The sequence below is a fragment of the Vulpes lagopus genome, chromosome 11, assembly GCF_018345385.1.
Source record: "Vulpes lagopus strain Blue_001 chromosome 11, ASM1834538v1, whole genome shotgun sequence".
Taxonomy (NCBI): domain Eukaryota; kingdom Metazoa; phylum Chordata; class Mammalia; order Carnivora; family Canidae; genus Vulpes; species Vulpes lagopus.
Window position 1 is genome coordinate 46,052,126 of NC_054834.1, and position 13,904 is coordinate 46,066,029.

Consider the following 13,904-nt stretch of genomic DNA (forward strand, 5'->3'; position numbering starts at 1 on the left):
GTAAATTTTACTGAACTTACCAGTCTATTTTAGGGGGGAAAAAGGTGGTTAGAGATAAGGATAAAAGAATCATTTATTTAATGATCTTTATTTAAAGTAATTTTCATTACTTTCTGATAATTCAGCATTGAGAAGCCAATGCAACAGGGACCAGAGGACACATAAGAATTCGTGCAAAGAGTCAGGGAATGGCCTTAAATCTTGGAGATAAAATCAACTGGTCTCAGAAGAAAACTAGTATATAAGAATAAATAAAAAGTCCTTGCTGCTTTACAGTAAAATTTAGGTACGGTCTTATTGGACTCCAACATCTTTTGACTCTTTCATGCTTCATGTTCTATAGAATCTGAATTCATGCTGAATGCATTCCAGTCAATAATTTATAGCCTTTCCCTTAAATCAAGAGTGAGTTTAAAATTATAATTTGTCTTTTGTCTTAACAGTTCTGGATGCTGTCCCCAAAGTATATAATGTTTCTCACATGTACCAAGACCATTTTCACAGTATAATAAACAGATCTATTCCTTAAAAAAAAATTAGAACTATTTTATGATGCATAAGATAAAAATCAGGACTCTCTTAACCTCCCTTCATATAAACCATTAAGAAATCAAGATTAGATGAAACAAATATTGAAACAAGTAGCATGATATATATAAAGCCAAGCTTCAGAAATTGTTCAGTTTCAATTCTGCCAAAAGCTACTCATTATGTACTAACTTCGTACATAAAACTAGTTACTTTAGGCCCAATTTTCCTTTTAAAATACAATATTCAATATTTCCTAACCTTTTAAAATCTATTACTTTTTATAAATGTTAAAAGACCAAACCCCTTTGTAACTTTTTTAATGTGATAGAGAATTCAAAAATAAAAATAATCAAAATAAAAGCGAATAATGTCTAAGAACATATTTTTTCAATGGTGTAAAGTCCAGTTTTGTTTTGTTAAAATGCCTCCTCCGCTGTGTGCAGCCCTCCCTGCCCACCAAGTAGGGACTTTCAGAATTATTGTGTATCCCAGTGAATCTGTTCAATAGATTCATCTAATCTAATCTGTTCAATAAATGCTAGTTTCTTTCAAAATACTTATAATGACAGATATTCTATAATAAGTGATGTGATCCAAAATGATACAAATTGTCTGCAAGGTAAGGAACTATATAGGTACACCTATTTTTAAATAAAGCATTAATTACATTTTCAAATGTGTTCATATGCTTTCAGGTAATGTACTTCTAAATTTAAAACTATGACTCTAGCTATAATCTGAAAAAGTAGAATGGATATACTACAGAAAGTCTAAAAGATTTTTGGAAAGACCATATTTATTTATTTTCCCTTTTTCATTTTAACAACTGAGCATACTGCTTTAAATTTAAAGATACTTCACATGAAATAACATCCGAAGTTGAAGAAAGAAAAATATATTGAACATACTACCTGAATAATTAAAAATAACCTATTTTCCAACTTTACAGCTCTCCTTTAGTATTTCCATGTGACTTATAGGAGGCATTTTTATTATGGTTAATAATTATAATTTGTCACACGTATTATTTTGTTCTTCAGCTTAGTCATTTAATAAAATGAACTGGACATGATTAGAATCACAAACAATTCTAGATCTGGGGACACAGCAATGAAAAAGTAGGCGAAGTCCTTGCCTTCTTGGACCTTTTAAGCAATTTTCTTGAGAGGTAGTATACTATGTAGATACAATCTTCACAATAGGAATCAGGCATCTAGTTATATGTTTATCTATAAAGTAACTGTAAACTGCCTATATGACTTTAAGTATATTGCTTAAGTTATCCTAGGATAATCATCACTGTTCTGTTTATCTCATAGACTCGCTGGTAGAACAAACAAAAAAAATTACTAACTCCAAGTGCACTATGAGTCTCGACTAATGCATATGGTACTGCAACCCATACCAGAATTATGATAGAGAACATTTCCATAACGCCAAAAAGTTCTCTTCTACCCTTTTGCAGTCAATAGTTCCTCTCACTCTCAAACCTTAGCAATCATTGATTTCTAGGAACAGTGGCTTTTCCAGAAGTATACAGTGTATTTCTTTGTGGCTTTTTTCCTCTTCACATAATGTTTATCCATGCATCCATGGGTCTACTTTAATATTTATATAGTCACTCAGTTTTCTTTGGATTGATGAGTGCACAAAATATAATTTTTATGCTTTCTTAGGCAAACCTATTTGTTTCTTTAAATTTTAGGTGGGATTTATAGATAATACAGAGATGAATCTTGCCCCTTTTAATCTAATCTGATGACTTCTGCCTTTTAATTGAAATGTTTAGTCCATTTATAGCTAATATAGTTAATATAAATGACAATATAGTTGGGTTTAAATCTACCTTCTTGCTGGTTGTGTTTTATTTATCCCATATGGCTTTTTGTTCTCTTTTCCCCTCTCTACCTTGTTTGGATTAGTTGAGATTTTAAAAATTTTTTCTTAAAATCATTCCTACTTATATGCACTATTGGTTATTAGTTACATGTTTTTGATTTAGTTATTTCATAGTTTCTCTTGGTCATTGGTCACAGGTTTTCCTGTAAAGAGCCAGGTAGTAATTACTCCAGGCTTTTGGATCATATAATTTCTGTAGTATTTATTAAACTTTTTACACAGTAAACTGAAAGTATGCACAGATAATACATAAACAAGAAAGGATGGTGCTTTTTTTTTTTTTAAACAAAAACTGGTGTGTTATACTTTGCTGCCCCTGCTCTAGGGTTTACAATATACAGCTTTAACTTCTCAGTGGCTACACTTAAATAATATCTCACTTCATGTATAGTGTTACAAGCTTACTACATTATATTTCCATTTCTCCCTTCCTACTTAGTTATTATTGCCATACATTTTTTGCTTCCATATATTCTAGAAGTCTTAAAATATTTATTATAAACAGTAAATTGTTTTTAAGCAAAATATATAAAATAGAAATAGATTTTTGACAATATTTACCATTTATTTTTATCATTTTTAAGTTTATTTATTTATTTTTAGTAATCTCCACACCTATTGTGGGGCTAGAACCCATGACCCCAAGATCAAGAGTCACATGCTCTTCTGACTGAGCCAGCCAGGCACCCCTACCATCTCTTTTTAGAACTAAACTGCCACCTGGCATTAATTTCCATCTGTCTTAAGAACTTCCTTTAATATTTTTTTTCATAGTACAGATGTGTTTCTGACAAATTCTCTCAGCTTTTGTTTGTCTAAAACAGTCTTTATTGGCTTTTATTTTAGAAATATATTTTTATTGTGTATAAAGTGTTAGGTAGACTATTATTTTCAGTACTCCAAAGATGTTCTTCTATTGTGTTCTGGTTTGCAAAATTTCTGTCAAGAAGTCTGCTGTCATACTTGTACAGCTGACCCTTGAACAATGCAAGAGTTAGGGTTGCCAGCCCCCTGTACAGGAGAAAATCTGCTTTTAACATATGACTCCCCTAAACTTAACTACTTAGAGCCTACTGTTGACTAAAAGTCTTACCAATAAATAGACACTTAACATATATTTGTGTATGTATTATATACTGTGCTCTCACAATAAAGCTAGAGAAAAAATGTTTTAAAGAAAATTATAAGGAAGAGAAAACACTTTTAGAGTATTGTATGTATATTTATTGAAAACAATCCATGTATACATGGACCTGCACAGTTCAAACCTGTGTTGTTCAAGAGTCAAGTGTATTTGTTCTTTACTAATAGTTTCTTTTTCCCTCTAGCTCCTTTGAAGTCTTTTATCATGGGTTTTCAGCAATTTTGTATACTGTGTCTTGGAATTACTTCATTCACTATATTGCTTAAGCTTCATTGAGTTTCTAAGATCTTAAATAGAATTCTCATCAAATTTGGAAAAATTTTGGTTATTATTTTCCTCAAATATTCATTCTCTTCTTTCCTTCTGGGACACCAATTACATGACTACTTGATACTGTCCCATTAGTAAACAACACTTTTTATTTTTTTCAAGGTTTTTTTTTTTCCTCTCTCTCTATACTGCATTTTGGATAGTCTATTGCTATGGCTTTATGTTCATTGATATTTTCTTCTGCAATAGTTATCCTGATGTTAATGTCATCCAGACACCTCTCATTTTCATACTGGATCATAAATTCTGATCTTTAGGAAATTCAGTATGGTCTCCTTTATATTTTCAGTTTCTGTCTTTATCATGTTTCTGTTTACCTCTATCATTTTGAATATATATACCATATTGTAATAACTACTTTAATATTCCCATTTTTCTGGATCTGTTTCTCTTGGTTGATTTTTCTAGTGGAAAATCTCATATATATATTTTATTTTGGCTCCATTCCCTTGACTTCTAGCCCACGTAAGTCTTAACTCATTGGATTCCCTCTCTTCAGGTAACAAAATTACGTGCTTTCTTTTGTCCAGAGTCTACACACTTAGAGTTTTATATTTTTTCTAGTTAATGAAATTGAGAACACAAATGGTCATCATAATTGGAAGTTTCTTTTTTTTTTGTTTTAATGCAATTAGGAAGCCATTCTTTGCTCTCTCAAAAAGTACTGAGTAAAAATTTCATTCAACCAATTAACTTTTTGTCTCAAATGTAAAAAATATTTCGTTTTATTCAAATGGACCACATTTTTCATACACATATGCTAGAACACATTTGAATTTCCAGTCATAATGATAAAATATATGTATATTTAAGTGCAATTGACTGTGGTGTTAAATTATGTAAAAATATTGATATCATTGAAAAACTAATGTTCTGAGGAGGACATGTTACAACTCCATGACACAAAACTATATAGTTTTAATTTAGAGATATATGGAAAATTCATTGCCCAAATATTTCCATTTACCAGAAACCATTATCAGCTCAGCAATTACCCCCTTTGAAAGCTTCATTACTTTATCTATTGAGAAAACCATTGAGTTTGTTTTTTTCTATTAATATTCTATATACAGAATGAGATTAACATAAAATAAGTGCATCTATGTATCATTCTGTTTCTGCTTGCCTCCTCATGAGAATCAGTTCTGGAAGTACAGAGTAATATAAAATTATCCATATTCTGGGAATCTACACCTGGAGTATATTGATTTTACAAATCAATATTATTACACTCATTTATACTGAAAAAAAGGTAAATAATACATTTCAAAAACAATAAAAATTTAACATCAATTTCTTTTGAAATACTAAATTGTTGATGAAGTTGTTATAGTGACCTCAGATACTAATTCCTCCTGAGTACTAAATGTTGCAAAATATTCTAGAAGAAATATCTAGTTACTGTGCTTTCCTCTCTTGGGTAATTTGTTTTAGAAAAATTTGTAAATAATTTTGTACTAGAAATGGTATCTGACTTATTGACTAAGATTTTGGGAATTTTTTTAAACATATACAAAAATGATAACTGATTATCATTACTACTACTATTACTACTACTACTACTACTATTACTACTGCTACTACTACTACTACCACTACCTTAACTTTGGGTTGGAATAACAATCCTTTTGTTAATTTTGGTCATTTTTTTCCAATAAGAAAGAGAATGAAAGTATTAAGTCTCCATATTATCTTTAAAAAAAAAAACGGTATTTGTTTTATCATTTCAGGCAATTATAAATTTACTTTAGAAAGAAACTAAAATATTCTGATAAATGTAATGAAAGCCAGTGTCTAACTAGTAGTTATCTGTCACTTAAAAGAATTTCTTTTTCCTCCCTTGGCATTTCATCTTTTAGTAACAGTATGAAACTTAAAACGGTCCATATCAAAACTGGCTAGCACTTGTAGCAGCAGTCACACTAGGAAGACTTATTTGTCAATTTATACTTATTAGTTAGTATGTGCCATTTTATGAGCTAATCATTAAGAATCTGTCAATAGTTGGAAAGAGTAATTTTTTGTGAGTGTGAGAGCTCTTCTAAATAGATCACTGAAGAATAATCCCAGTAATGAACATAAAGAAAAGTATATTCATATTTGCAGTATAGCTTATAGAGTAAAAAATATATATATACATTTTATTACTACATCACATCCCTTTAGGAAGGCCTTATTATCCTTACTTGACAGTTAAAGAACATAAATTTCAGGGTGATAGTGACTTGCCCAAAAAACACATGGCCAGTTTGTATACAATGCCATGAACTTCGAGGGGAAGTTTTAAAAATCATATTGAAGAAATTTCCCCAAAAAGTTCAATGGAAAGCAAACAGAATTTGTAGATTTTCACTTTAGCTATTTTACCAAAACATAGAGGTCCTCAAATTCCATCTTCCAAACCCTTGGGGCCAGATGCATTCCAAAATTGAGTTTTTAGATTTAGAAAATAATATTGGCCATATCACGCATATTATGTAATATCACATGAAATGTTACTCAACTTCCTGTCAAAATACCTACAAGTTTACTGCATTTAAAACATGTATTTTTCCTCATTTCTAATTATCTAAGCAAAGGGTTCCAACTATGATTTTTTCCCATATTTTCTACTCCTTCATTAATGGCTCCATCTTAATAAACATGCTTATATCTCTCTGATCTTCAAAACAGTCTGTCTTCCCTCTCCACTTTCCCATCCAGTTAGCTTCATATTTGTACCTCTCCTTCACAATGCAATTTCTTAAAAAATATCGACTGTGGCAGACAGTTGTCTCTCACTAGAGTTATTTTTCTTGTCTTCTTTCATGTTAAATTTGGGCCACCAAAAATAAGACATATGCTTTGCCAATGGGATATAGTAGAAATGATGTGGACAATTACTTGGAAGTATGTTTTACTTGAAGAGAACTTTTCTTCTCTGGTATGCCCCTCCTTCCTGTCTGATGAAATGTGGACAAAATAATTGGAGTTCCCACATCTTTCTTGGACCATGATGTGATTTTGGCAATAGAGCAACAAATGGTGGAGCAATGAGATAGATTAAATTTCCAATACCTTGGGGTTTCTAATATATTTTAGTCCACTATATTCTAATCCTTACCTCACATCGTTTCTCAAGCTACTCAAATTTGGCTTGCACATGTACCACATTTACCAAGGTCCATCAATGATCTATTACTATACTCAATAATACTCTTTGGTATTATTAATCATTAGCCTCAACTTCTCAGTCCAATACTTTCCAAAATTTTTTTCACATCATAGAACACATAAGAAATGGTATTTGTACTCACATTGGGGTAATAGACAAAACTGCTTATGGCTGGAACTAACCAGCCTGAGGAGTGTCTCTGACCACCCAAGGCCCCACATGGCCTTCGAAAGTATAAAGGATCAATGTCATGATAAAACATGTAACCAACTGATAGCATACTATCATAATGTGGCACATCTTTGGGGTAATTCAGTTTTAGACATTACAGTCTCTTGTGTTTAAGAAACATTTCTTCCCTTAATATTTGTGAAATATTTTCCAAAGTTCTTTTATAGTCCTTCACCAGGGGTTATTTCATCTACTCCTACAATTTTAATTAAAATCTCTATGCTCTATCAACATACAGTCTCCAGTCTATATAACATCTCATTTTTTTTCTTGAGAACCAGATAGCAGAAATCCAGCTTCTTTTACAACACCACCTATTCAGGACTGAGTTAAATTTATTGTCAAAGATCCCCAATGTTTGTCTTCTTTCTCTAGCTCAGTAAATGTCACTCACCATGCACTTAATTGTTCAAACAAGAGCTCTCAAAAATCATCTTTTGACTCTTCCCTTTCCCTTTCTTTTATGTCTCATATCCAAGAGGCAAGAGGTCAAAAGTACGCTATTCATAGTTCTGGAGCATGCCAGACCTAACTCAGAAAAAAGCAGATTATGACTTGTGGTTAAATCAATCATCATGCATTTTTTTAAGTATGTAAAAACACTTTTCAACTACAAATCACTATAAAATATTGACAAGATTACAAAGAATATGTGGTAGAGTGGAAACATAAAGAGACATAGAGTCAAAATTCCTAAGTTAAAGTACTGATTTGAGTGTCTAGTAGGCTAGGAAATAATTTATATTTGAGACCTTGTTTTCTCACCTGTAAGCACTCCATTTGTTCACGCATTCAATGTGCAGTTACTGGGTTCCTATGTGTCAGGAAATGTGTAATATGTTGGGGATACAAAGATGAAAAGATGAGTAAGACATTCCCTTTCTCTCAAGGAAGGAAGGCAAACATGCAAAATAATTGTTTTAAAGCATGTACCCTTAATGGAGGCAATTTCCCCCAAGGGTGCAAATTATGTTTTGTTGAAGTGGTAAAAAAAAAAAAAACTTACTTTTTTAATGTATAAAGCACAGATGAACATACAGTAGTACTTCAATAGATATATGGGAGATTTTTGGTATTAACTGAATGCCAATTCTGGGCTTAGTACATTATTATTCATTATCCTATTTGTCCCTCACAAGAAATTATGACAGGCATTATTATTCTCATGGCACAGTGATAAAAAAGAGGCTTGGAGAGGTTAAATATTCAGTGAGTCTGCTGGTTGATACTAGAATATAAGTTCCATAAATGGAGAGGTCCTACGTGAATAAGTCATTCTATTCCCCGTGTGGCCCAGTAATATCTGTTGCATGGATAAATTATTGTGAGTTAGGAACACATGGAGAAGTACAGAAGCCAATGATGTGTTAAATTCCAAATCCTGTTTTCATAATCTTTATGTTATTAAAGGTGGCTAGTACATGGCCTTAGAATGGATTGATGGACCTATAAATGAATAGATGGTTAGAATGGGACAGAGAGAGGAAGAAAGAGGAAAAGAGAGAAAAAAAGAAGGTGGACAATGTCCATTCTTCCCTTCTATAAGAGTTAGTATGAGAATTAAATTAATTTATATAAAAAAAAAAAACACAACACAGAGAATAACTAAATGCAAGGTACCTGATAGAAGTTTCATTAGCAAAAACATAATATGTTCCCTGATGATTCTCCCATGCAGCCAGCTCATGCATTTTTGTGTCTCTTAGAGTCAAACTGTTATCTGCCACACTGCTTACAGGACCAGCCTTGGATTACAGTGTTCATGAAACACAGCTGGAACTTGGATGAACAATCATTTACTAGAACTTTCCAAAAAAAGAAAGAGTAGCTGAATAATAACTAACAGAAGTACACATAAATATAGGACTAAGTTCTATAAAAAATACAATCATACTTAGTGCCATCAAATTAGCAAAGAACTATTGGTATAATTTTTAAAAGGAGTTTTTCTTTGAATTTACTTTTTAATGTAATATCTTGTATGATTAAACTAAAATTATTAGTAAAGGATGAGTGTGAACTACATTTAAGTAAGTAAAAAATAATTATTTCAATTACATATGGAATCCTGACTCCAACACATTTCAACTGTATGCCTTTGAGCAAGGTCTTTAAACTCTAAGCTTCAAATTCTTAGGGTAAAATGGGACATCTATCCACTCAGGGTTATGAGGAGTAATGAAAAACACACATAAAGCACCTCACATAGTTCCTGGCATAGAGTAGGTACTCAGCAAATATGTTTCCTTTTCTTGTTTAGAGATACACAGGTTAACTTCTTTTAAACTCTAATTCAATAATTAAAATTTCTCCTTATTACATTGTTTCAAGTTGAGACTTTAATAATAAAGTTGAGATGGGGTAAATATAGAATGCATTCCATTTTATATCCTTAACCTGCATGATACTTCTATAATCTTTGCTTCTGGTTTACCCAAGTTCTATATAAAACAAAACCATTTTATTTATCATTTGGTATTAAGTTGACTAAATTTCTTTTTTAAATAAAATTTGTAAAGTAGTAAACAATATATTTTAAAATTATCTTGCATTGTTTATGTGGGCTGTGCTTTTTGGTCTATATTGCAATCACAGATCAACATAGGAACTTAATAATTATTAACACAGATCTACACTATATGAAATCAAGTACTTTTTGAGCTTCAAATTAAAGCTTTTGGAGACTTCTGTTTCTGGACCACAAGAAGCTAAACAAACTTGATGGAAACATTTCAGTTCATCTGTGGCTGGTACATTTAGTCACTTGCCAATGCCTCAAATTCATTTTATCCTAGATCCTAGAACAACAAAGATGTGGTTTGCATGTATGAGAGAATGTGCGTGTATGTGTGTGTGTGTGTGTGTGTGTGTGTGTGTGTGTGTGTGTAAGAGCATGACAGAACGGGATATAAATTTCAGCCACACTATTAACAAGATAATTTGGAAGTTATTGACTAAGTTTCCTTATCTCTAAAATGGAAGAGTTTTGGAGAAAATTAAAATTAAGATAATTTTTAAAAATTAAGATAATTCATAATCTAGGTTCAACAAAATGCCTAGAGAACTAAGCAAATACTTAACACTTTTAACATTTACTGTCATCATTATAATTTTCTGTATTAGATAAGTGTCAGTAGTTCCTTCAAACTGGCCTGTGAAACAAAAATGTGATTCTTAACTTAACTAAATTTGAACCAACTACGCAACGACTATGGCAAGAATCACAAGTCCATAGCATACAATACTTTTAAAGAGCATACCATATCCCACTGTAGAAAGACCCAAGTGTTTCATTCTATTTTTCACAAGTTCAGCAAGCTCTTGTCTTTCTGACCTCCTGTAGAGGTTCAGTCGCTGCTGGGTTATTTTCTCAGCTGTTTTACCAGAGTGTTTTGGACCTTTTCTGCTCAGTCTTCGGGCCCACTGCATGCTCTTTCTCCGCAGTAAGGGATGGTCTGACTGGTCACTGGATGTTGAATTGCGGTGGTTGCTTCGGTGATGACTTTGTTCTTTGGAGTCCTTGGTGTCTTCCCATTCTTCCACACTGATAGATATCTGAGACTTTAAAGGAAATGGATATTGATAATTAGATATTTTAGGAACAATTGAAACTTGGAGATATGTTAATAATTTTTGCTAGTATCTTGTTATAATTATATATCTCATGAATTTTCACAGAGCAAAATCATTTGTTGATTTCACTTGATTGTTACTAAAAATATTTGAAAATAAATTGTTTGAACTTATATATGAAGAAAATAAAAGAGCTTTGCATTTCCAATATAAGTATTTATGAAAGGATTTAATTTTTCATGCATCAGTTATCAAATGAATATTAGCAGAGTTGTTTGGAACCATAAACAAAAAAATAATTTAAATTTTCAAAGGTAGTCAATGTAATGGACTTTTCTACATCTACAGGTATTTTGTATATGATCTAAATAAAGATCATTAATTTTTTTTTACTTTTGGAATTAATAATCTTTTAAAAGATTTTTAAGTTATTGCTCTTTCTAAAGATGGCACTGGAATGAACTTTGTAAAATGTGAATTTTTTAAAATTCACTCATATGACCCAGAAGAAAACAAAAGGCACTTTTATTTAACTTATACATTAATTATTCACCACATAACCCTGTTTTATTAAAATATTAGAAAGTATTTCAGGAACTGTTCTCAGTATTATAAGTGAAAAATGTTGTAAATATTAATTAATATTTCACAAATGTATTCTAGAACCACAAATAAAACAAATCAGATTATTCTCGAGGGGAAGAAAAAAACAATGTACAAACTTAGAAAGTCTGTTTTAATTTACTTGTTTACTACTAAATCTGATTTTAAAGTAAGAAACTTTCCTTTGATTATAGGCCCTTAATAAATAAAAGCTTCCTGTTTCAAACTGTTGCTTTCATACCAGAAAGTTAAATGAAATGCAACACAGATCAAAGCAGAAAGTCTTACTTTCTAAAAGCATGCACATGCAAATGAACAGTTTCCTGAATTGTACAGAAAATAAGACCAATATTCATGAATCTGGCAACTGTGTTTCCTTTCTATGGATGGAAGTTTGAACTTCACCTCTAATCTGCATGTTTTGCTGGCTTTCAAAGTAATAGAGTTTAAATTACCAATATAAGTAAGGTCAAGACGTAGATCCAATAAAATCCTTTAAAAGTGAATATAAATTATGGAATCTCAGTCAATGACCTTACATACAATTCCTAGTGGCAAGCTATGAAACTATCTCACACTTTAATTCAATGAAAAATTTAAATATTCATCCATATTTCTGTCTCAAAACAGTGAATGATATTAAAAATAGTTTGTCTTAATCTTCAAATCTCCGCAATAAGAGAACATTTCACTAAAGTATTTTTAGAAAACTTATTTGAGATATAGAATTTAAGTTGGAAGTATTAAAATGTGGATGGTTACATGGTTTTGCAATAATGAATACTTTTATAATCTTAACTTCCTCCAGTCTCATCTACTTGATGATATACTGAAAACTCTTCTGTGGAAGTAAAATACATAAACCCTTGAGTAATATCTACCATCAGTAAAGTATATCAATCTTTGTTCAGTAGTTTCACTTTATACGTACTTTGTAGCAAAAATGAAAACATTCATATTTGTCTTACAGAGTTCTGTTAATCACGATCTTACATTTATTTGAAGTGATCTTTCTAGTCATAAGTTCCTGTGAGTAATAGTCTGATTTTCTACAAACATGTAAAAATAGTAGACTTGCCAGACCCATAATTCAAGTAGAGGATGAAACACTGTCTTTGCAAATATTTCTTCTTAGTTATATATTGTATCAAGTGAATATCAAAAACAGGAACTGAAGCCTATGTATGTATTAGCTAAACACTACGGAATACCCTATTTATCGTTTTGAATTTCCCTAAGAAAAGAATAGCATGATTTATACATAAAATCCATAGGAATCATGAGGTTCTTTTGTCAATTACTCAGTAAAATAAGTATCATTTCTTTGTATATTTCACTTTAAGTGCAGAAAAAAGAGGAATTAGGATGATTTGAGGATGAATTTTAAGAAATCTAAACTGACAACACATAGATTGTTCATTATGTGCTCAGAATTTGCAGGTCTTTCTCCCATCCTTCCAATATGACATAATGAAAAGGACACTGAATTTTATTTATATCACAAACTGGAACTATATTTTGGATATTTCCTAGCTTTGTACCTACAATAAACCTATGTAAAATGAGAATAATACTACCCATCTTTACCTCATAGAAATGTTGTACAAATTTCTATATCACATTAATGTATAAAGAAAACATGTGCCAATTATAAATTTCCACATATAATAATGTTAATATATCCTAGTTAGAATGATTAATGACAATACTGATTTCACTGGAAATAAACATTAGTTATTCTATTCCTGGATACTGAATATGTGTATGTATGCCTGTGTCTTTTTTTAAGATGTCCATTTATAAATATATTTTCTTCCTGTCATTTCATCGTCTGATTTAACTCTACCGTTTTTTGAACATGACACACCATGACCTAGTGGAAGTCATGGGCTGGGAGACACAGAAGTCCCTTGATCATAGGACCTTTTCCTGAATTACAATCAGAGGGATAGAATGCTTAAAGCAAGTGCACTGGCATCAGATAGACCTAGGTTTAAATACATGTTTCCCCACTTATCAGCTCTGTATTCCCAGTTCTATGAACTAAGATTGTTCCCATATTTCCCTATCTGAAAAATGTGAATTATATTTTTACTTTGCCCATAGTGTTTTTTGAGATCTAAGATATAATACTTTTCAAAAGTGCATAATATAGTGCCTGCCTCAGCAAATGCTCACTAAATATTAGTTAATATTATGGCTCATCATCTGATATGAAAAGACAGCAAAAGGGAGAATAGAAGAAGAAATAATTATGAGAGGTTATATAAAAGTGAGAAATGGGTATCAAAAAGACAGGGAATGATTTATATTTGTGATACAGTTTTCTCCATCAGTGACCATATTTCATAAGAAATCAAGGTGCTATAAACAAATCCCTGGGGGTAAAGATTCCGTGGTTAAAGTTTTATGAATCCGAAGAAGAGAACAATATTTAAG

General features: G+C 31.3%; 1 protein-coding gene across 14 annotated transcripts in view; it reads right to left on the reverse strand.

The window, feature by feature from the left end:
- The window catches only part of KCNT2 (potassium sodium-activated channel subfamily T member 2), a 409,501-nt gene that overhangs the window by 18,686 nt on the left and 376,911 nt on the right, over positions 1-13,904 (reverse strand). For 12 of the 14 annotated variants that reach the window (XR_005990686.1, XM_041774257.1, XM_041774258.1 and 9 more), the window contains one exon: positions 10,550-10,850. Coding sequence is in view for 12 of the 14 variants with exons in the window: in XM_041774257.1 (XP_041630191.1) it covers positions 10,550-10,850 (301 nt within the window). In the remaining 2 variants the exon portion in view is untranslated. Of the gene's footprint in view, positions 1-7,683; positions 7,818-8,054; positions 8,104-8,269; positions 9,095-10,549; positions 10,851-13,904 lie in introns of those variants that run through there. The other 2 variants (XR_005990687.1, XM_041774255.1) reach the window with 2 other exon arrangements.